The following is a 22,632-nucleotide window of genomic DNA, read 5'->3' on the forward strand; positions in this document are numbered from 1 at the left end:
TTTATGAATAAGGTTAGGTTCAGGCATGATTTACTGAGGTTACATTTAGGAATAAGGTTAGGTTTAGGCATGGTATACTGCGGTTATGTTTAGGAATAAGGTTAGGTTTAGGCATGGTTTACTGAGATTACATTTAAGAATAAGGTTATGTTTAGGCATAGTTTACTGAGGTTACGTTTAGGAATACGTGGCGGCGACGTTCAGAGGTCGTGTTCTTGTATTACTGTACTGTACTGTACAGTACTGTACTTATTTATTATACTTGGGAGACCAATTTATAGTTTTAATGCCTATTCTCAATTCCCCACAAATGTGTCTTCTCTGCTACACATGACTGTGAGTTTGCCTGACAGTGAGGAGCTGAGAGATCGTAATATTATCCTTCTCACCCAGATCTCTTCTGGTTGTGTTTAATGTTAGGATTAGACATTTAGGAGTTGGGTTTAGGTTGAGGGGTTAAGATGTATTCTCTATTCCATTATAACCAATTCTATTCTGTTTCATAATAACATTTGTAAAGAAACAAAAAGATGTAAGTAAAGTAAAAGCCTACAGTAGCTAGAGCTGAACAGGTTAACAGTCAGTTGACTGAGGTCACGTATTTGCATTATGGTGCCACTTTGCATGTTTACCTCAGCCCTCTCTGCCACAACTGCCTTAAGAACTGCCTGAAAAGAATATACTGATGGCGGCGCAGTCTTTGTTAACTTGAAGGTGATCTCTCTTCACGTTTTTTCATAGATTCTATTAAAGTTGGTTCGCCTCTGGTCACGATACGTATTGCAAGAAAGTAGTTTGCCAGATTATGCTATGTAAATAACAATGGTCTGACATGGAACAATGTGACGGGTCCTGAGAGTCAGACACACCTTGTATTACAACAAAGAGAGATAAACCATAACCCAAATGGTCCAACAACAATACATAGTTTTGAATATGTAATGTACTGATAAGAAATTTCCAAGGTTAAGTAAACGGTATCTACAGAGACCCAAGCCTCTTGGAGGAATGCCTTTGCCCAACTTTAGGTTCTATTATTGGGCTTCCAATATTAGGATTCTCCAATATTGGATTATGACATCCTCCCCTAGCATGACTGGTCATGGAGTCATGCTGGACCAGTGTCATTGAAAGCTTTAGCATACTCTCCTATTCTTTCCTCTACCGCTCCATACACTACAAATATTATTGTTTAAAAATCTCTAAAACTTTGGGTCCAATTTAGACGCCATTTCAGACGCCATTCGTTTTCTATTGATGCCCCAATAGCGACTAATTATGTTTTTCATCCCTCTTTGGTAGACAACCTGCTCAGGTCTTGGTATTTATACTTTTAAGGAATTATACATGGATCAGGTTTTTGCATCCTTCCAGCAACTCTCAGACGAATATACACTTCCCAAACATAATTCTTTCAGATATTTACAGGTCTGCAGTTTTGCTCAGAGAACGTTTGCCATGTTTCCAAATCTACACCGATATAGATACTTTTTTAACTCCATTACCAACTTTGAAAAGTGCAATCTCATGTATCTATGACGAGAGTCTTTGGACTTTTTAAAAGCTTGTTGGGATGGGGACCTAGGGGAGGAGATTCTACAGCGGGTACATGTGTCCTCTATTTGTGCGAGACATTCAATGTAAACTATTGCACCGTGTCTATTACACCAAGGTCAGGTTGTCTAGAATATATGATGATGATCTCCTGAGTGTGATAGATGTCATCAATCTCCTGCAGACCTCATTTATACGTTTTGGCTTTGCCCCTCTTTACACATATATTGGACAGATATCTTTAATTATGTATCGGCGATAGTGGGGCAAAGAGTGGAACCTACCCCTTTGGGGGCTCTGTTTGGGGCTCAGTATCCTCACTCTCTATTGGCTAGGAGACTAATCTTGAACAATTGGAAATCACCCACTTCCCCAGGTCCCCCTCTCACACTCATTGGATAGGGACATCTTAGTCAGAAATTGAATCCTTCTCTGCTTGAGGATATGTGAGGTCTGCTGGAGTGTTGAGGTGACGGTCTGCTGTGGTTAAGATTATGGATGTGACATGTATGGACATGTACTGTTTGATGGATGTTTTGTCTTGTTTTGTCTCTGAATTTTTATGTTTTTTTTGAGCCCCTCAAAAAGCCCCTCCTATGTCCAGCTTTGAGGGTTTGTGTAAACACCAACACAAACATTGAAGACAAAAGTGACGACGCAAATTGTTATTGGCCATTATGAGATGATGTATTATGACGTATGATGATAAGAGCGCCCCTCACTTCACACAGGTGTGATTTTTATTTTCAATTCTTATTGATACTCTGTATTCCTTGTATGTTTTTTTTGTTTCTTTTGTTGTGTTTTCTTTGGGGTTAAAATTCAATGTGTCTATCTCAAACTTTATTAGATTAAGCTGTCAATAATTGCCATTATCATTTATTATTCCTGATTTGAATGCTTCTGATTTATTCAAAGTTATGAAAAAAAAGAATATGTAATGTACTGTATTAATCTTCTCTGTCATCTGAATGTCTTTAATGAATTGTTACTTAATACTCTTACTGATAATGACTATTTACACAACACAAACAGTTCACCATGCATCCTCTAAAAGGACAATGGGCAAACATGAAAAAGGCGTGTGCTAACACACATACTGTGTATACAAACATGCACACATGTACACACTACACACGCACACCAAGTTTGACTCGTTGACAGCCAGCGATACCCCCCTGGCCGTGTGACACTGGATAAGATTGAGGGTGCTAAACATTGTGAATGGCTTACCTAAGATCAAGAGATGGGGATTGGGGACCTCAGTTCCTTCACTTAATTTAAGCAGTGTTCCTGCCATGAGGCCATTTGTCACACGTCTTTATAACAAAAGGACAGTTATTTCCATTATAGAAGACACTAGTTCTGATTGACAAAAGGTAAATAAATGCCAAAATGACTTCTTACTATGTAAGGACGGTAAAAGCGGAAATTTAATTATCAAGTTATGCTGAGTCTGATTTTTACATGGGAATTTCTGATATGCCATGACAAATAAACACCTAGAAATTAAAACATACAGTACACCTTTGTGTCCAGGTAATAGAGGCTATGCGTGTGACATCATCATCATATCCAGAAGTTATGCGGTTACGCCTACTGAGTGTCAAAAAACTACTTTCTGTCCTTGACAGCCCAACATCCAAACAGAAAAGTCTTTAATACAATCTGATTGTATTAAATGATGTTTAACGACATTAAATTCACTTTGCCACTCGATTTGCCATTCACTTTATGCATGTGCATACCCTCTATAGCTATTTGGAAGTTATTGTCTCCACCAGGCCGAAGGCATGGGGGGAGAGTATGTTTTGCACTCCGTCCGTCCGTGTGTCCGTGTGTCCGTGTGTCCGTCCGTCCGTGTGTCCGTGAGCAGCTAATCTCGGCCACCGTTAACCCGGTCGATGCCAAATTTGCACACACACTCCCTGGATGCCAACGATGAACCTCTGCCCCAAACTTTCCAGAACGGCCTGTTATAGCGCCACCAGGAGGCCGCTTTGTGCAAAACAAGTTTTTGCACAGTACACATACAGATTTTGTCCAAACATCACGCAAATTGGTACACAGTCTCTCTAGAGCCATTCAACGAAACGGGTCTTTCAGATTTCTCAGACTCCATCCTGATTGGTTAAGATTGGCTTCCAAAGTTCACAGGAGTGCTCAGTTTCAAACAAAATGCTGCAAATCATGAACACATCGCGTGATTTCCGTGAAATTGTGCACGCACATTCCCACTAGGCCGAGGAAGAAATGCCACATGAACAATTTCAACTCAGCCTCAAGGTGGCGCTATAACTGGCCAAAAAGTGTTTTTACCTCTAACTGCACGGATCTGTGGATAACTTTGTATGCCAACTCCCTAGTTTACTTTTGTTGCCCTTTTATCCAACCACCAGATGAAGGCAAGCTGCAATGTCCTACATTCCTATCCTGGTGGAGACCTGTGCCCAGAAGGGCACTTTTTCTAGTTATGTATTTATTTTTTTAACCACATGAACCCTCGCTTTCCTAATCTGGGGGGCGAACATTCGGTGAAAATATCAGATCAATAAGCTCACAATGAATCGCAACGTGACGTGAGCTTGTAGATCGGCTATTTTTAGCTAAGAGATTGAGTGTCGAGGGAAAAAGGAGGTGACCAAGTATATCCCTCTGTGAAATGAGCATCGCGCCTGTCACAGCCATGAGTTGCGGGCGTGTGCACGAAACGAGCACGTGCGCAACGAATTCACGGGACCGCGCTCACGTAAATACGCTTGCGTTTTTACGTGAGCGCATAGGTGTGTTATAGGCGTATCGCTTCACGTTTGAAAGGACCTTTAAACAAACACCGCTGCTCACCCCGCCACCACCCCAGCTACCACCTGTTGTTTTGGATCTGCTGTTTGTGTACAGCGATTCTGAGTCCCTATGGTCGGAGGACATAGAAGCAGATTCCTCGCCAAAGCATAAAAAATATATATATTTCTCATTTTATATTCAATAAAAATATATTCTATCCATTCATGAGTTGTCCTAACTGAACCCCAGTCAACAAATTATTAAATTTTTGTTTCATATCACTTGTTAAATGTTACTTACGACATAGATTACTTAGACTTGTAAATTTCCGCCTCCTTAACTGTCTACCATAATGCCATTGTTGAAAGCACCCGCAACCGCAAGTAAGGTTTTCATTGCGCTGTTGAGTGTAATCTCATCTCATCTCACATCTCATCTCTTTCCTGTGTGCAATATTGATCCTGCCACAAGTATCCAATATAAGCCATTTTAAAATAGAATGCTTTGCAAAACGAGAACATTTTGAGGCATTAAATATTATGTTTTTATTAAGTATTATAGTAAGTTAGTCCGCTCTGCCTTGATGTGGCCTGAGAAGACGCTGAAGAGGTCTGAGGGTTGGTCTCTTCAAAAATATGAATATCAAATATCATATTACGGTAAAGCCACTATTGAATTCTGATTTTCATTGTGACGGCATCCTAGGCAAACTGCAACGCACACGCACAGCCATGAATGTACAATGTACATGAATGAATGAATAGCCAAGAATATAAACATGCACACACACACACACACACACACACGTTTCAAACACACACACACAGCCACCTTATTTCCCTGAAGAGATTAGTTGGGGGGGCGGAGGGGGGTGAACGAAAGAAAGAAAGAAAGAATGAGCGAGTGAGGGAGAGGCGGGGACAGGGAGAGCTCACCTTTCCTCATAATGACTATGCTCACCTGTTCATCCCCTCACCTGGGGCAGCGGGAGTCCCCCCCTCCCCATACCTCCCAGAGATAGACAGATAATGTGATTCTTTCAGCTGTGCTCCACGCCATACAAATGCATTGATACTATAAATGCGTATGTGCGTGCGTGCATGCGTGCACATGGCTGCATGCATGCAGGCACACCCGTGCACCCCCCGCCCACGCAGCCCAGTCCACCCCACGGCCCGGCCCTGAAACTGATCCAGATAGGTTTTCTGATGGAGGATTTTCTCACACTCATACCTGCCATTGACACACAGACACTCTCACACACACACACACACACACACACACACACCCCTCCCAAACACAAAATCAAACAGGCACATGCATGCACACATACAAGTACAAACATACATGTGTGACACACACGCGCGCACGCGCACACACACGCACACACTCACACACACACACACACACACACACACACACACACACAAACACTATGAAGTCGCGTGCACACTCAAAATAAACAATACTGTGTAGAGATAAGGGAAGATAATAGGCTCTGGCACAGATTGTCTCACAGGTAAATGGGCAGATGACTGATCAAAATCAATCAAAAGACGACAATCAAACCCAACTGTGCATAACAGTGCATGGGTGTGCGTGTGTGTGCGTGCGTGTGTGTACTTTATGTGTGCCAGTGTAAATGACACAGAAACCAAACAGAAAAGCACCAGAATATTAGATAAATTAGCATTAGGCTAACATGAACATAATGAGAACCCTAATCTACAATTTACATGAGCTACAATCTACAAACTGTCCTTGCCTTGTCATTTCAAGGGGACCAGACCATACTTTCTCTGGCTCTGGCTAAATTGACAATTTAGCAAATATCCATGTGGAGAGATGGGCAGGAGGATCGATTGAGAGGGAGCTATGCCAGTTTAGTGCATTTCGGCTGCATGTTACAAGATTTGTATTCCCTTGTCCACTGCTGTCTCACTCTCCATTATTAACTGTATTTCATCTTGGGTTACTTACAAAGCTGTGTTTACACTAGAATACGAGTATATTCACAGATAACAATTTAATATAAATTGCCATAGGCAAGGAAGAGTACACATCGCCCTCCATGTGACTTCCCACAAGAAAATAATGTCGGACTGGTACAGTACTCAGTTCTCGCATAAAACGTGTCTATTGAGCACACAAGACCAGGCATTTGAGGACGATAAAATATGAGTTTGAAACAAATAGAAACAATAAATATCCATCTGCAGGCTGTCAGACGGACTGGTAAATGTAATCGCCAGCGTCTCTCTCTCTCTTCTGTCTCCGCTCGCTCTCTCTCTCCATCAGTCCCTACACACCACAGCGTACTGTAAGGGTTTACGTACTGTAAACCCTGTATAACTTGTATAACTTAAGCATCATATTGGACACTCATCAATGTAAAACTAAAAATATATTTGTACAAATTGTGCTACTGTTATCTACTGCAAATACTATTAACATTGAGTGATTGCAGTTTTTCTTTCAGCTGTGAAATGGCCCTTTAACACATACAGCAGAGGAAATCATGCAATGCACCAGCCTGCTCATTAGGAGCAGTTAGGGTTGCTTCAAGCCAGTGTGAATGTGGTTGATTTTGTTTGCTTTTACACATCATGATCTGTGGTTGTACTTGTGGAGTGAAGTAGAAGGGAGGAGAAATAGACAGTGGGAGGGCTCTAAGAGAAAGAGGAGAGAGGGGTGTAATTGAATTATTCGATAGCTCTATCTTGGGCCTACTTCCCTCCTGTCTGCCTAATGTGCGATTAATAGATCTGCTCTTTAATGAAGACACGAGTTGGAGAGGCCAGCCAGCGGCTCGATGTCAGATACAGACAGAAACGGTTCGATATGCTCTGGGGGAAGAGAGTGAAAACACTCGCAAAAGGGTGAAAGTTAAGAGGGAGAATTGTGTGTGTGTAACGACAATGTGTGTACGCTTTCTAAGTCTGCGTGTAGCAGACAATGCCATTATTGCTCTTCTCCACTTCAGTTTGAGAGCATGTATTTTGTTGCACTTCCCCTGGTAACCACATACTGATAGCTAGAATTGCAGGCTTGCAGTCGTACTCACCGGCCATGCGTATTTGAAGGGAATGACAATGTGTCCATTACTCCCGTCCCCTCCTCCTCCTCCTCCTCCAATCCCTCCATCATAACCTCGATGGCGGAAGGTTTGCGCATTTCCACCCAGTACACTTGTGCTGCCTGAGCCGAAGGTACAGGTTCCAGTAGGCACAACCCGGGTCTGGTATTCCTTGAGACAGGCACGGAAGAAGGTGTCACACTGGTCTCTGAGAGAGCAACGTTGCCCCCCGTTGGCCTGGAGGTCACAGCATGCCCCGGTTTGTAGCAGCCCATGGAGGTTCTGGAAGTGCCGGATCTGCAGCTCAAACATCCCTACAGCACGCGTGACCTGGGGTTTCCCAAGGAAGGCGAAAGTTTGACCGGGGAAGATGGTTGGAGGAAGAGAAGGGAGAACAATAGTTAGAGTACAATAAATGGGCCATTCATCAATTAAACAAACAAGCAGAATGCACATGGAGAAATTACAATTTCCAAATGCAAAGACACAGCATCATCTGTGAAGTCCAAGAATCACATTATGGTATGTTGCACATTGAAGTCTTCTTAGTTATTTCCTTTAAATGTTTGCATTGTCCACACACTGAAAGTACATCATGTAGCACAATTGAGGGGTTTGTGAAGAGGTGAGGGCCCGGTGTTGCAGACATTTTCTAAGCTTCCCAAGGTAGCATACCAAGACTCCGTGAGCTTTAATTTAAAAATGAAAGCATGGTTTCATTGAAGCATGGAGAGCATGGGAATTCTCATTCATGAGACGATAATGAACGGAATGAACAAACCCCCGTATTGAGTCGGCGACACTCGTAGTATCACATTTCGATGCAGTGAGTTCGGGGCGTCTGTATTGCCTATTATGTTTTATCAAGGTTACAAGACAAACAACGCTGTGAGTGATGGCGGGAGAAGAAAGAAAGTAGGAGATAACATTGATTCAGATGAGTCTTTCTCACTCTCTCCTGCACCAACAGGGAAGAATCTATCCGAATGGATACCCCCCCCCCCTCATACAATCCTCTATCTGCAGTGTTATCTCTTTATCTGTAGCAAACCACCCCTTGCTCTTCTCTCTCTCTCTCTCTCTCTCTCTCTAATCTTCGGTCTTTGTTTACCTCACGTTTTCCTTCATGTACATGAAGTGTTTGTCTACACCTTGCCATCTCTCTTTTCTTTCTTCATTTCCCATGTCGGTAGTATCACTCTCTCTTTCCCCCAGGACACACACACATGCACATGTGCACACAGCCACACACACACACACACACACACACACACACACACACACACACACACACACACACACACACACACACACACACACACACACACACACACACACACACACACACACACACACACACACACACACACACACACACACACACACACACACACACACACACACACACACACACACACACACACACACACACACACACACACACACAGAGCGTTAGAACTAACAAGATCCCCTGAGTCTCTAGACTACAAGGGTCAGGTGCCTGTGTGCCTGTTTGTGTTTGTGTGTGTGTCACAGTGACAATGAAACAGCAGCACTAGCATTGACTTGATAACAAATCAAGTCAATGCTGTTTGCATTTAAACACAAGGCAAACTTGACTCGGATACGTAAAGAATCTGCTAAATAGCTGCTTTATGTCTGTGAGAGCAGAAATGGACAAATTGGAAATCAATTCTAGTTTTCACACTGGCTCACAGGAAATTAAACCAAAAGTCCAAAGGCACAGGCACAAACAGCTCTTGCTGTCTTGCTGTTTGTGCCTGTATTTATCATCCTAAATACCATCCTTATCCGAATCAATTTTTACACAGCACAGTAAATAAATTAACCCCCCGGTATTTACTGTGTATAGAACCTCAGTTGGCCCATTGTTATCAGTGCTGTTGTGTGTCCCTCTGCTGCCCCTGTCCCTGAGCTGTGGGGGGTGGGGTGGTATTAAAGTCTTCTACATCAAAAGGCCGGCAGAGATACAGTGCCACTCATCACTCTGTATCCTCCTTTCTTCCTCTTCTCCTCCCCTCCTCTTTTAGCCATTCCAGGCATACCTGCATTTCAGCACTCCATCTAAACGGCTGCTCGGAGAAAACGATCTGAACCTAGGCTTGAGAGTACCTCTGCGGGAGAGACGTGGTCATTAACATGCCGTTACACCCAAACACACCCATTGCACCCAAACACAGACCACAGGTCAGGTCACAGCCAATCCAGTGATCAAAATGTGCCTGGGCTCAATTTAACCATGCAAGTAAGGTTGCACTGGTACACACTATTACACCTGTTTAGACAGCAGGGAAGGAGTTGGGTCAATTCACTTAAGTTAAATGTTTAACTTAAGTGAATTGACCCAACTCCTTCCCTGCTGTCTCGCTTTTCTTCAAACTACAAATCCAAGCAGTAATTAAGAATGAAATGAAATTGAGCTATTTTCATAATATGGGGTGGCCATAGCTGAGTGGTTAGTGAGCCACGGCAGAAGTGTGTCAATGTGTGTCCCTGAGAAAGACTATTAACCCAGAATTGCTCCCCGAGCGCAATAGAATGACTGCTCACTACTCCTATTTCACCTATACATATATACAAAATATAATGTGACAAAGAACAGGAGTGGGGTCTATTCTATAATAACATACATCTATCCAAAATATAAGGTTTAAAGTAGCTATAAGCAATAATATGTCAACATTTTAATGACCTTTTTTTGTTTTTTGGTATTCAAACAGCCAGCAACAAGTAAAATGCTCTCAGACACATCTAGGGCCACAATCTGCATTCAACGATGTTCCTAGAAGCTTTGTCATTGGTCGAAAGAAAAACCCTGGTCGAAATGACTAACCAATCAGGAAGTAGACAGGCAAATCGACCAATGACAAAGCTTCTAGGAAAATCTTTGAATGCAGATTGCGGCCCCTAGATATGTCACAGAGACAAACATTTTGTTGGGAGCATTTTACCCATTGCTGGCTGTCTGAATACAAAAAAGAAAGAAAAAAAAAAGAAAAAAAAGCTAATTAAATTCTTGACATAGCCTATTATTGCTTATAGCAGCTTTAATCTAGGGATGGCATGAGATTTCTGGGACTATGCCGGTAATTGATAATTAATACAAATATCTACCGATAATGATAACTGATCATTTACTTTATCATTTTACAATGTAATAATTGCCACAGAATTACTGTTTTACAGTGTAAGATTATCTGCATGGCCCACTACACAGTAACACACTCTGGTTATGGCTCACTACACACTCTGGTTTCAGCCTGCTATACACTTGTCTTGGTCTACTCTAGATTGTTTTAGAAGTGTAGGCATAAGTCTGTCAAAATGAAAGGTAGGCCTATATTAAAGAGATCATCATCATTACTATCTGTGGAGCTCAGCCATCCAACCAATCTGGAATCAGTGACTAGTCTGTCAATAACACGGACAATGCACCCAGTGGTGAAATCTCGTTTTTGTAGGGCCTTGACATGATTCCCTTCAACGCATTGGTCGACAAATGAAATAACCTCTTAAATATTAATCTTTAATAATAATAATAATATACATGCATCCACACATAACCTATAACTGAGAGCATTCAGTGAGACTGGATATAGCCTTAGAGTAATATATACTATAATACTCTAAGGATATAGGCCTAATTACCAATATAGTAGAGGGGGACAATTTGCAGCTAGGGGAGATTAAAATTATGCTAGTTTTACTGATTTATACTAATTTAATCGCCCGCATGCTCAACCAGTTTGGAGCTGCTTTATAGCTTGAGATGTTTTTGGCCCAGCTGGTGTTAAGGGCCTGGTTGATTAGTTAGCCCTGGTCAATTAAATCCTATGGAGGCTATGGAGTTCTATGGTAATAAAATGGTGAGATAATTAAGCAACTTTTCCAAGTTGTCAATCAGACTTTGTAGGAACCACTGCCTTTATTTGGTGCGTTAGCTTCGCTTCGCATTTGAATGCAGGGAAACGGATCCAAAATGTACCAGAGCCTGTGCTGTCACGTCTCTGCTGATTTCTCTCCTCTGCATGGGCCAGCACTTTTGGGAACTAGCAGAGCAGAGCCTAGGTTCAGATTCTCAAATTGTCAAGAGTCTCAGTCTATAGGGAGCCTAGCCCCTCTCGGGACCCTACATAAAGCTTTTCTGAAATTTTGATGAGTTTTATGTTGGGTCCCTGGTCAGACCTATATTTTCGTATGGAAATTCCAGTACGCGGAAGTAGAAATTCTCTCTAAAATAGGATCTGCGCCAAGTGACGGCATTTTTTTACTTGAGTTATTCTGAATTCGGGAACTTTACGTACCTATACATCCCGCTGCGAATATCTCCTGTGGCGCGGAGGCCGTTAAGTATTTTTAATCCATGTTTGACCGATTTGGTCGCTTTATTTCTTCTTGTTTGTTTACCGTTTATTGTACCGCCTCCCGGTGTGCGGTTGGCTTGTGCGGCTACGTCCCTGCCTCTGATCTGCTGTGTCATAGCTATAGCGCCACTAGCTAGCCAGATAGGCGGTACAATGAGGTGTCAATAAACAAGGAAGGAAGAGGCCCAGGCCGTAGCGTAACGGTCTGGGCACCGGACTGGTGATCCAGTCGCAGTGTGCCGCGGGTTCGACTCCCGGACCCGACACGGCCTTTACTGCATGTCATCCCCCCATCTCTCTCCCGTTTCCTGTCAGCCTACTGTCTGTCCCTTCAAAAATCAATAAAAGGCGTAAGCCGCAAAAAAACAAACAAAAAAAAACAAAAAAAAAACAAGGAAGGAAGAGAAGAATCCAAGCGTCCAAATCGGGCAAACATATATTAAAAATACTTAACGGCTTCCGCGCCACAGGAGATATTCGCAGCGGGATGTATGGGTACTTATACTTTACATATTCAGAAAGCCTCACACTGAAAAATATCGTCAAAGAGCGCGGAGAGCCGCTAAACATGTTGTTTATGTTTAAAAATGGGTGCGTACCAGGTGGCATGGTAGTAGTGCAACAAGACCCAATGCTATCTGGGTCGTCAAAATGTCAGAAACTTCAGTAGCATTTGGGTTCTGCTTGGAGGGTTATAGGGAGCCTATGCCTAGACTATCCTACTTACACACACAAACACGTGTCTGCGAATGGCTTAACGAGTAATTTGACCAGCAGCATGCATGCAGGTCTGGTCTGGTCTGTCTGTGTCCCTTAAGACACATAGCAACGTCGTTTATTTGACAAGACTTGGACAGGTGTAGCGTAGTAGGCCTACCCTTTTCACAAGATGTGTACATTAGCCTAAGTGTCAACTGTGAATCTCTAAGCCTCACTAGCTGGATTTTAATTATTTGTAAATCTGTCGGACCCTTAGAGTATAAGGTCGGACCTGGCGTAAATGTGTGGGTTATTTTTTTGCCAGCGTCAACTGTGGCTCAACAAGTGCATGGCAGGCAAGGTAGGAGCGTCAAACAACAGGTGGACACAGCGCTGGTTCTACAGTAGCCTATAGTGCTGCGCAGAGTGAGTGGAGGACTCCTTTTATTTGCCATTTTCGGTGAAACTGGATTAAAAAGAGTGGGGTTTAAAGAGTCGTCGAAAATAGCGCCTCGGTGACCGAAGGCTTACCTGCATTTGCATTGCCAGAGCGACTAAGAAAACCACAGTCCACGGCAGCTGCCCACGGTCCAAGTCGGTCCTCATGCCTGGCCCGGTGCTGTTCTTCACGCCTCGGTTTCTAGGATTGACCCGGGTTGGTCCGCGCGCCGCTGCGCCTCTCTCCATCTGAGCGTCACGGGATTGGAGACAGTGATCCGTCACCCCGTCTCCGCTCTAAACCCCACAGATCTTGGAGCGCCGGTTCATCGTGTCCGATTGAGCAAAAACGCATAACTATTTCTCGACTTGGATTGATGGCCGTGGCCCGTGGGTAGTCCCACCTGACCACCAGCCCCTCGCTCGCCCCTCTCGCACCGTCCTTTCCTCCTGCTGCGGTGTCCACCGTTGGTTTCAAACAAACAAGTAACAACAAACACTCCGGTTTCGAGATATTGCTCCCACCAGCGTTAAGGAGCTTAGAAAGTCCAATCTGCAGGCTCACTTGACTTGAACTCTCATCCCAATTAGCTTACACTGTTACACTCTCTCTCTCTCTCTCTGCGCAACACAGCCCCATCTCTCTTTCTGCCCCTTCAAGCTTAATCTACATCCAATATTATAGCAACCAGGCCTACATCCCGCTGATAAACAATTCTTCAAAACTATTTTTCTGTTAGGGATTGTATACAAAGCATTAGAAAAGTCATCACTCTACACTTGAATGGTTGCGTCTCACTTTCTCCGACTCCTCATTCATCGTTTTTTTGCTATCCAATCTCGGCGCCGGCTGGCTGCAATGGCTTCTGAATGGGAAACATCTCTAGTGGAGAGAGTGAGAACTAGAGCGAGAGAGAGAGAGAGAGCATGGAGGGTGTGTCCTCCTGAGGCAGGGAATATCCTTCATTTCACTCTCATGTGCGCGATGTGCACCCGCTTTTGTCCGATTGGATGCAATTGTTGCCTCTCTCTCAATTCTGAATCAATTGAAAATGCGCCCTTCGGGCGTTTGGCCCCTTCCTATACCATAATAAACCGTAGTAAAACACACAGACAGACTACATAACTTTTCTGGCCATAGGGTGCAAATGTGAAATCGCGCTACTGTTATCTAGCCTACAAGTACAAATACTATAACATCGAGTTTCTGAAATGTCCCTTAAAATGGGTCCATGCTGGCTCTCCTCAGTCACAGCTGTCCCATTGCTTTGAGTGTGGGGTTTTGGGTGGGTGGCTCAGGCTCATCATGGCTACCAAAAGTAGTATGTTATGATGAGAATGCATGATTGGTCAATAAACTCATCCATATAGGCTATTATTTGTAGAAACGAGTCTCAGACATTCCAACATAATCAGAACTGGATTCTCCTAATTTCTAAAGCCTGCATTATCAACAAGGTTATAAAATGGCATCATAGGCCCTACCATGTTAATGTTATTTATAAATGTTATACTGTATACCATATACAGTATAAAGGCCAAGGCCAGATCTATGTGGAAACCACCATTCAACCACTGATTGTCAGTGGTTGAATTACAGATAGGCTGTAGTGTCATCATGAATTATATTTGGCAGGTGACCAGAGAAAAGGATAGGCCTACAGTTTTTACATAGGCTGCACAGTCAATCTTAGTGACCAGCTCTGATTTGCGCAAATGCAATCTTCGTTCCTACTCTCACCTATGACCATGAAGTGTGGGTCATGGCCGAAAGAATAATGAGTTTTCTCCGACGGGTGGCTGGCATCTCCCTTAGAGATAATGTGAGAAGATAATGTGAGACTCGGAGTAGAGCCGCTGCTCCTTTGCCTGGAAAGGAGCCAGCTTAGGTGGTTCGGGCATCTGGTTAGGATGCCTCTCGAGCGTCTCCCTAGAGAGGTCCTCGATGCACGTCCCACTGGCAGGAGACCCCGGGGCAGACCAAGGTGCAGATGGAGGGATTACATCGACTCACTGGCCTTGGAACGTCTCGGGATCCCCCAGGAGGAAGTCACTAATGTTGCTCTGGAGAGGGAAGTCTGGAGCTCTCTGGTGGAGCTGTTGCCCTGCAAAGTACCGGTATTGCACAGATTGCATTACACCAAATCTAAATGTAGTAAAAAATGTACCCATCAGTCTTCCCTATATGTGAGATAGATTTGGTATTGCAGAGGGTTCTCTGGGGAGATATATTTATTGGTTCTCCAGACAATTGGAAAGGGTTTTCCGCCAGATTGCTGTTTAGCAATATTTGGTTGCTCTGATGAGACAAGGGCCTTTCCCTCCCACCAAAAACAGATGCCTATTAAAGGCAGATATGGTTGCTGCCAAACATGTAAAACTGGAAGTCTCCAACTTCTCTGTTTCAAGAGATATGGCTTAACAAGGTGTTCTCCATTGTTAAATTGGAACAAATCCGCCATGCATGACGGCAGAATACGTTCCAAACAATGTGGATGTAGAGTTGAGTATGATCTGTATATCTGGCTATGGTGCAACCGTGCATCTTTCACTAATGGACTAATGAACTATCACTGCTTTCTGATGGTCATCGATCCTCATGTTCCTTTTAATGTATTGTTAAGCTTATTTTTCTGTAATTTGATGTCTTGTATTGTTGTTTACCATTTGACGATCTAAATAAAGTAGGCCTATGTACCGGTAAAAAAAAGGGTGGAATATACATAGAACAATTAAAAGTAAGAAATATAGATAAAATAGACAAATATGTAAACAGAGCTGTGTGCCTGAAATGAAATGTAAAGAAATGTAAAAGCTACTAGAAAACAATACGAATCGAAATGTAGTTTTTGCTTCTAAAAATATAACATTTGTATAGGCTACATATTACATATATATATCTATGTAAGGAAGTAAAACTTAATATAAAACATTTTTTTCACATATACTTATATGTATCTGCTCTGTTTGTGTGTACAGTAGGTCTGTGTAGATCAGAACATAGATCAAGAGCATAGCCTATATACCATTAAGAAGCCCTGAGGGTGAGAAGCAACCTCGCGTGCACGCATCTGCCTGGGTGACGGCAGACTGCTGGGCGAGCGCTGGTGCTTTGTCATGGGGAGTAAGATCAACATATATAAAGTATGGAATGAATTCTGCACTGTCAGGGTAAGAAAAGTAACGCACATCCTCCATTGGTGCTGTGCCAAAACTGTAGAAACAGTAAACAACTAGAACTGCACTCTATCGAGTGCATACTTGCTTGTTGCACACTAGTAGGCCATAAATGGCCAACTAGTGCGCAAGCAGAGCGCGCAAGTACTTTCGACCGCTGTAAACTGTGGAATCTCAGTATCTCTGTGAAGGAACGTTTGAAATGTCTAATTATTAGGTGTAACTATTTGCTACCTACCTACTTTATGCATGTAAACACCTAGTATTATTAAGTATGGTTCAAGTTTCTATCTATATAAGAAATACAGTTTTATCAATTTAGAAATATTCTGGATCCCTTTTTAGTTTTTCAAAGAAAAATAAATCATTGATATGTGATGAATAAAAAGGTATATAAACTGAATTAAAATATGTTATACAGTATAATTATTTTTTATTATTTATTGTAAATTGTCAATTGTTTTAAATGTATTTCATCTTGGACTATAGTGATATTAATACTAAATTATGATCAGAGTAATATGTGTCTCTAACTTCAATTTCTGTAATAATACTTTCACATTTGTTAAAATATACATGATCTAAATTTGTGCCTGATTTGCTGGGACCAGATTACATACATGTAACATGATCATATTTCCATATATATATAATTTGTACGTTTATTAGCGGTATACTGTGGTTACTTTGCGCCAAAAACCGTCCTAGCCAACCCGCCACTTTTGATGCGTATGCCAATAAAACAGCAGATTTGTGCCTGGTTTGCTGGGACCAGACTACACAAATGACCATATTTCTTACGTCATCATTGAGAGCTAGTCATACATATACACACCACGTACTCTGGTCCCAGCAGATCAGGCACAATTTGCTATTTTATTTTACTGATTATGTGTATAGTATACGTATGACTAGCTCTAAATGATGACGTAAGACATACGTGTACATATACATAATACTATATAGAGTATGTAGTTGTAAGTTGATTAGCGGTGTACTGTGGTTACTTTGCGCCAAACACCGCGACAGCCACCCGCCATTTTATGCGTATGCCAATAAAACAGCAAATCTGTGCCTGGTTTGCTGGGATCAGACTACACAAATGACCATATTTCTTACGTCATCATTGAGAGCTAGTCATACACACACCACGTACTCTGGTCCCAGCAGATCAGGCACAATTTGCTATTTTATTTTACTGATTATGTATATAGTATACGTATGACTAGCTCTAAATGATGACGTAAGACATACGTATACATATACTATATAGAGTATGTAGTTGTAAGTTGATTAGCGGTATACTGTGGTTACTTTGCGCCAAAAACCGCGACAGCCACCCGCCATTTTATGCTTATGCCAATAAAACAGCAAATCTGTGCCTGGTTTGCTGGGACCAGATCACATAAATGACCATATGTCTTACGTCATCATTTAGAGCTAGTCATACGTATACTATACATACATCAGTAAAATAAACTAGCAAATTGTGCCTGATCTGCTGGGACCAGAGTACGTGGTGTGTATATGTATGACTAGCTCTAAATGATGACGTAAGACATATGGTCATTTATGTGATCTGGTCCCAGCAAACCAGGCACAGATTTGCTGTTTTATTGGCATACGCATAAAATGGCGGGTGGCTGTCGCGATGAACGAAGACCGGGCGAAATTATTACTTGCGCGCTTTGCTTGCGCAAGTAATACAAAGAAAGCAGGGGCTCGCAACTCACTTTAAGATGCTCCAAATGTATTTAGCGACAGGTGCAAAATAAAGTTTGGAGCATCTTAAAAGTGAGTTGTGAGCACCTGCTTTCTTTTGATGAATTCTGTACTGGCCATATATGGAGTCCTGAGTGTACAGGGTTTGACGAGGTCAGATCAACATACCGGTATGGAATGTCAGAACAGGTCAGCTCCATATACTGTATGGAGATGTAAGGGTGGCAGCGGGGGCAGTGTCTTGAGTGTACAGAGTTTGATGAGGTCAGATCAACATATTATGGAATGAATTATGTTTTGGCCATATATGGAGAGTGTCACGAGGCGTGACGGACAGATGGACGGGAGATGCAGGTTTGAATAGTTAAAAACATCTTATGACAAGGGTTTCACTGGATTATTGCAAGGTTTGATATCTCTCAGATTTCTTTACCATTTTGTGTCATCTTTGAATAGAATAATGGCTTCACTTCCAGTTTCAGGCTTCTGGTTAGACAGCTGAGATCAAAGCCTGCCTGCACCAATTAAGTGTTTGTCACAGCTTACCACTGGCACTGGAACGGTAGCTGGGGTCCCCTCTCTGAATACCAAAGTTTCTATGGCCCTGCAGTGTAATGCAATTAGAAGACCATGGATATGGACATGGAATTCATTCACAAACAGGCCCCACTAAACTCAATGGGAAAAACAAAGCACTTAGTCTTCATAGAAAACAAAGTAAGGGAGTTGGCCTTAAGACTGAACTTAGCAGTGCCAGTGACCCAGATGCTCATGACCTTATGAAGGAAGAGGTTAATTATTCAATGATAAGGGAGGTGTTTATGCAATACTATTTTCTCAGTTTTTGAGGGGCGCTAGCCCCTCCTATTAATATTTGTTTTTAGTTCAATGTTTGTTTTAAAAACGGCATTGACAATGGAGAGAAATTAATGTTTGTTTTTAGTTCAATGTTTGTTTTAAAAACGCCATTGACAATGAAGAGAAATTAATGTTTGTTTTTAGTACAATGTTTTTTTCAAAAACGCCATTGACAATCATCTTGTCCAGGCTAACACAAACATTAAATGCCATTAATAATAAAGAGAATTGAATGTTTGTTTTGATATTGTTTGTTTTACATCATCATTACATCACCTAACTAGAAAAAGTGCCCTTCTGGGCACAGGTCTCCACCAGGATTTCTTCCTCAGCCTAGTGGGAATATGCGTGCACAGTTTCATCGCAATCGGACGCTGCGTTGAGGAGTTGTGGCGATTTGTACAGCACTCCTGTGAACTTTGGAAGCCAATCTTAACCAATCAGGATGGAGTGTGAGAAATCTGAAAGACCGGTTTCGTTGAATGGCTCTAGAGAGACTGTGTACCAATTTGCGTGATGTTTGGACAAAATCTGTAGGTGTACTGTGCAAAAACTTGTTTTGCACAAAGCGGCCTCCTGGTGGCGCTATAACAGGCCGTTCTGGAAAGTTTGGGGCAGAGGTTCATCGTTGGTATCCAGGGAGTGTGTGTGCAAAATTTGGCATCGACCGGGTTGTTTTGCACAAAGCGGCCTCCTGGTGGCGCTATAACAGGCCGTTCTGGAAAGTTTGGGGCAGAGGTTCATCGTTGGCATCCAGGGAGTGTGTGTGCAAAATTTGGCATTGACCGGGTTAACGGTGGCCGAGATTAGCTGTTCACGGACACACACACGGACACACACACGGACGGACGGAGTGCAAAACATACTCTCCCCACATGCCTTCGGCCTGGTGGAGACAATAATAGCTATACCGAATTCCCTCCTCGATGTTGTAAGATGATAAGAGCGCCCCTCACTTCACACGGGTGTGATTTTTAACAGACTAGAGGGTTGTGTAGTCACTCCTTCGACCAGAGGCAGGCAAATTTTTGCAAAAGCACATTTAAAGGCAAACCTGCCTTGACAACTACAGCACACATTCCATTACTTGATTATGCCGACAGCCATAAAGAAACCGGCAATCACAGGAATTTTAAAGACATGCAATGAATCTTTTTGCATATTGGCACCAGTTATATGGCATATTTTCCACATCTGAATTCATCTTCTTCCACTAGATCCAAGACAGACACACAATGTACTGTTTTTATCAGAGCAAATATAATGAGATTCCCCCCCCTACTCCTCTCTATCTTAAGATCCATCATAGCCCTGTTGTGCAGAGGGACTTCCCTGGCAACCAGTGGTGTTTCCGTGGCCTAGCACTCTACAGTGACACTGAGAGAGAACAGAGAGCGCTTGAGGGGCACAGTTCTTATTTGCATAGAGCTCCATGACCCTGAAGCATGAGTTGAATACCATCCCCACAGAATCAAGATATTTCAGCCTCCATTCTTCAGTAGATTGTAGTGACAGCAATGGTTACCTGTGGATGTATCTGACACCAAGTGTCACCCACAGTCCTGTTAGTACTGACTGAGCTTAATTGCTTAATTGACAAGCTTATGAGTTGGGCCTTTGGCACCATCTAATGGTGACACCATGCATGCTGTTGTCTGCACTTCTGTCTGCAGGAGGCCTTAGGAACAATTTTTCTGTGGGAGATCTGCTATCTAAGTTTCTTTGATTTACAGATGTTCTCAAAGTGTGGTCCAGGCCACTACACTGGTCTGTAATTCTGTGAGTGTACTTACACAGGGTACATTTGGTAAGGTTCCATACCATTTGTACACACTGAGTTAGGGTATATATTTGGTTCCATACCATTTGTACACACCTAGTTATGGAGGTCCTAGAAAAAAGAGAAATATCCAGTGATATAGTGAGAATAGATGTGTCAAGTGATAGATTATTCTTTAATATCATATTCTAATGTTTACTCTCACACTAAGGCTATACGTCAAACACAGATTGTATAGACTTAACCAATATGCTAGACAGCAATTTAGATATACTATATTTAGCCTGTGACTCAAGAAATCTAACCTTAATTCCCACCTATTAGAGACTGAGAATCAGTTGCTTCTCTGAAGACAGAATGCTACTGATGTTTTAATTCTTAGGCCCTACGTTAGAATGGGATAGAAGACGTCTCAGTCCCACACAAAAAGTCAGACCCGTCTGAAGTGAGTGTGTTAGGCTGCGCAACAGTGACACTTGGTGGTAAAAGGAAAAACAATATACCGCTATTTCAGTACTCAGACACAGACCCAGCCAGCCAGCCAGGAACACACATTACTGTGCATTGGAGTGGCTGCACCTGAGTGCACCACTCAAAAACTAATTTCTCACTACACCCCCCACTGCCAGACTATTAAAATAGTGGATAAGTTGCCTTTTTACTAGTACTCAAGCTGAAAGATCTGTTGGTGAATGGGGAGTCAATGGGGAGTCAAAGAACAAGATTCCTTTACAGGATCTCCTCACTGGTCAGCAAAAACACCTTGAAGACCTTAACAGGAGCCCTCGTACAAGGTTTCTTTGACTATGCATCCACCTCTTGGTACCACAGCACCTCAAAGGCCCTTAAAACAAGGCTCCAGACCTCCCAAAACAAACTGGTCAGGCTCCTACTTGGCCTCACCCCCCGAACCCACCTCACCCCTGCCCACTTTGACAGGCTGGGATGGCTTAGGGTCGACGACAGAGTACAGCATCTTGCAATGGGTCTGGTCCACAAGATTCGATACACCACCAAGATACCCATGTACCTGTCTAAATACTTCCTTAATGTAAACGAACAACACCAGAGGGAGTGCAACAAACCATGTACAACCCAGATTCGGCACAAACAAGGGACTAAATTCTTTTCGCTCCTATGCCACCAAAATGTGGAACGCCCTACCAACAGTCATTAAGACATGTGAATCCCTTGACTCCTTCAAAACCGCTCTCAAAGGGCACCTACGGATGGCTGCAATTCGAAACTGGCCTCTGTAAAATCTGAATCCCCCCCACCCCCCCCCCATTTTCCCTCACTGTATATTGTATCTTTTCCCTTTTTTGCTTCCCATATGATGAATTCCTGTTCTGTACTTTAGCTACATAGAAATGTCTATTTGTATGTCTCTAAATGTCTGTATGTCTTTAAATGTTTTGATGAATTGAACAATGTGGACCCTGTTGTAAACAAGTGTAATGCTTAATTGGGTCGTCCACTCACAGTTGACAGTCTTTGTATTGAGTTTGTGCTTAAAATGTACTGTAAATTCTACAAACTGTTAATAAATATTTCAATCAATCAATCACTAGGCATGTTGCCAAGCGCATGTCACACACACACACAAGCACACGCACACACCGCCCTGGTGGCTAAGGTCAGCGCAGGGAGTGTGGACAGGCTTGGGAAAGTGCAAAAGAATGTGCATTTTGTGGATACTGTTTGGCTGACCTAAAGACAATTACTAGGGGCAGTGCATAGTTTACAACAGATCTGCACAGGATACAGCTTATAGTACATGTCCAAATTAAGACCTAATTCACAAGTCAATTTGCCCAACTCCTCTAATGACTTATGTCTACAATGCATTCAACAGTAAAACACTAAACCCCATGTAGGCCTACTGAGAATGCCACTACTAGGTGTGTGTGTGTGTGTGTGTGTGTGTGTGTGTGTGTGTGTATAAGAATTAAACAAGTGCACTTGCGAGAGGTTAGTGACATGTTATTCTGTCTATAGGGTCATTCAAACAAATCGATAGAATTAGAACTATAATCTATTATATTTATCCACAATAACAGTGAGCATCAAGTGTTTTTAAACATTTGCCAAGCAATGCCTCAATAAAGGCTTTTCATTTTTTCAACAGCGGGCCATGGATAAGTTCTAAACATGTGTAA

At 42.5% G+C, this 22,632-nt stretch overlaps 2 protein-coding genes across 2 annotated transcripts in view; both read right to left on the reverse strand.

The window, feature by feature from the left end:
• Window positions 1-13,762, reverse strand: part of LOC310864126 (uncharacterized protein) — a 62,665-nt gene extending 48,903 nt beyond the window's left edge. The window contains exons 1-2 of the mRNA XM_083772698.1: window positions 13,030-13,762; window positions 7,403-7,744 (exon numbers count right to left, since the gene is read on the reverse strand). Of these exons, the coding sequence (XP_083628824.1) occupies window positions 7,403-7,744; window positions 13,030-13,185 (498 nt within the window). The 5' untranslated portion in view covers window positions 13,186-13,762. The remainder of the gene's footprint in view (window positions 1-7,402; window positions 7,745-13,029) is intronic.
• clasrp (CLK4-associating serine/arginine rich protein) overlaps window positions 1-22,632 on the reverse strand; it is a 108,301-nt gene that overhangs the window by 63,063 nt on the left and 22,606 nt on the right. The gene's annotated exons all lie outside the window — the stretch shown is intronic.

Source organism: Protomyctophum parallelum, assembly GCF_964188405.1.
Source record: "Protomyctophum parallelum genome assembly, chromosome: 9".
In the NCBI taxonomy this organism is placed as follows: Eukaryota; Metazoa; Chordata; class Actinopteri; order Myctophiformes; family Myctophidae; genus Protomyctophum; species Protomyctophum parallelum.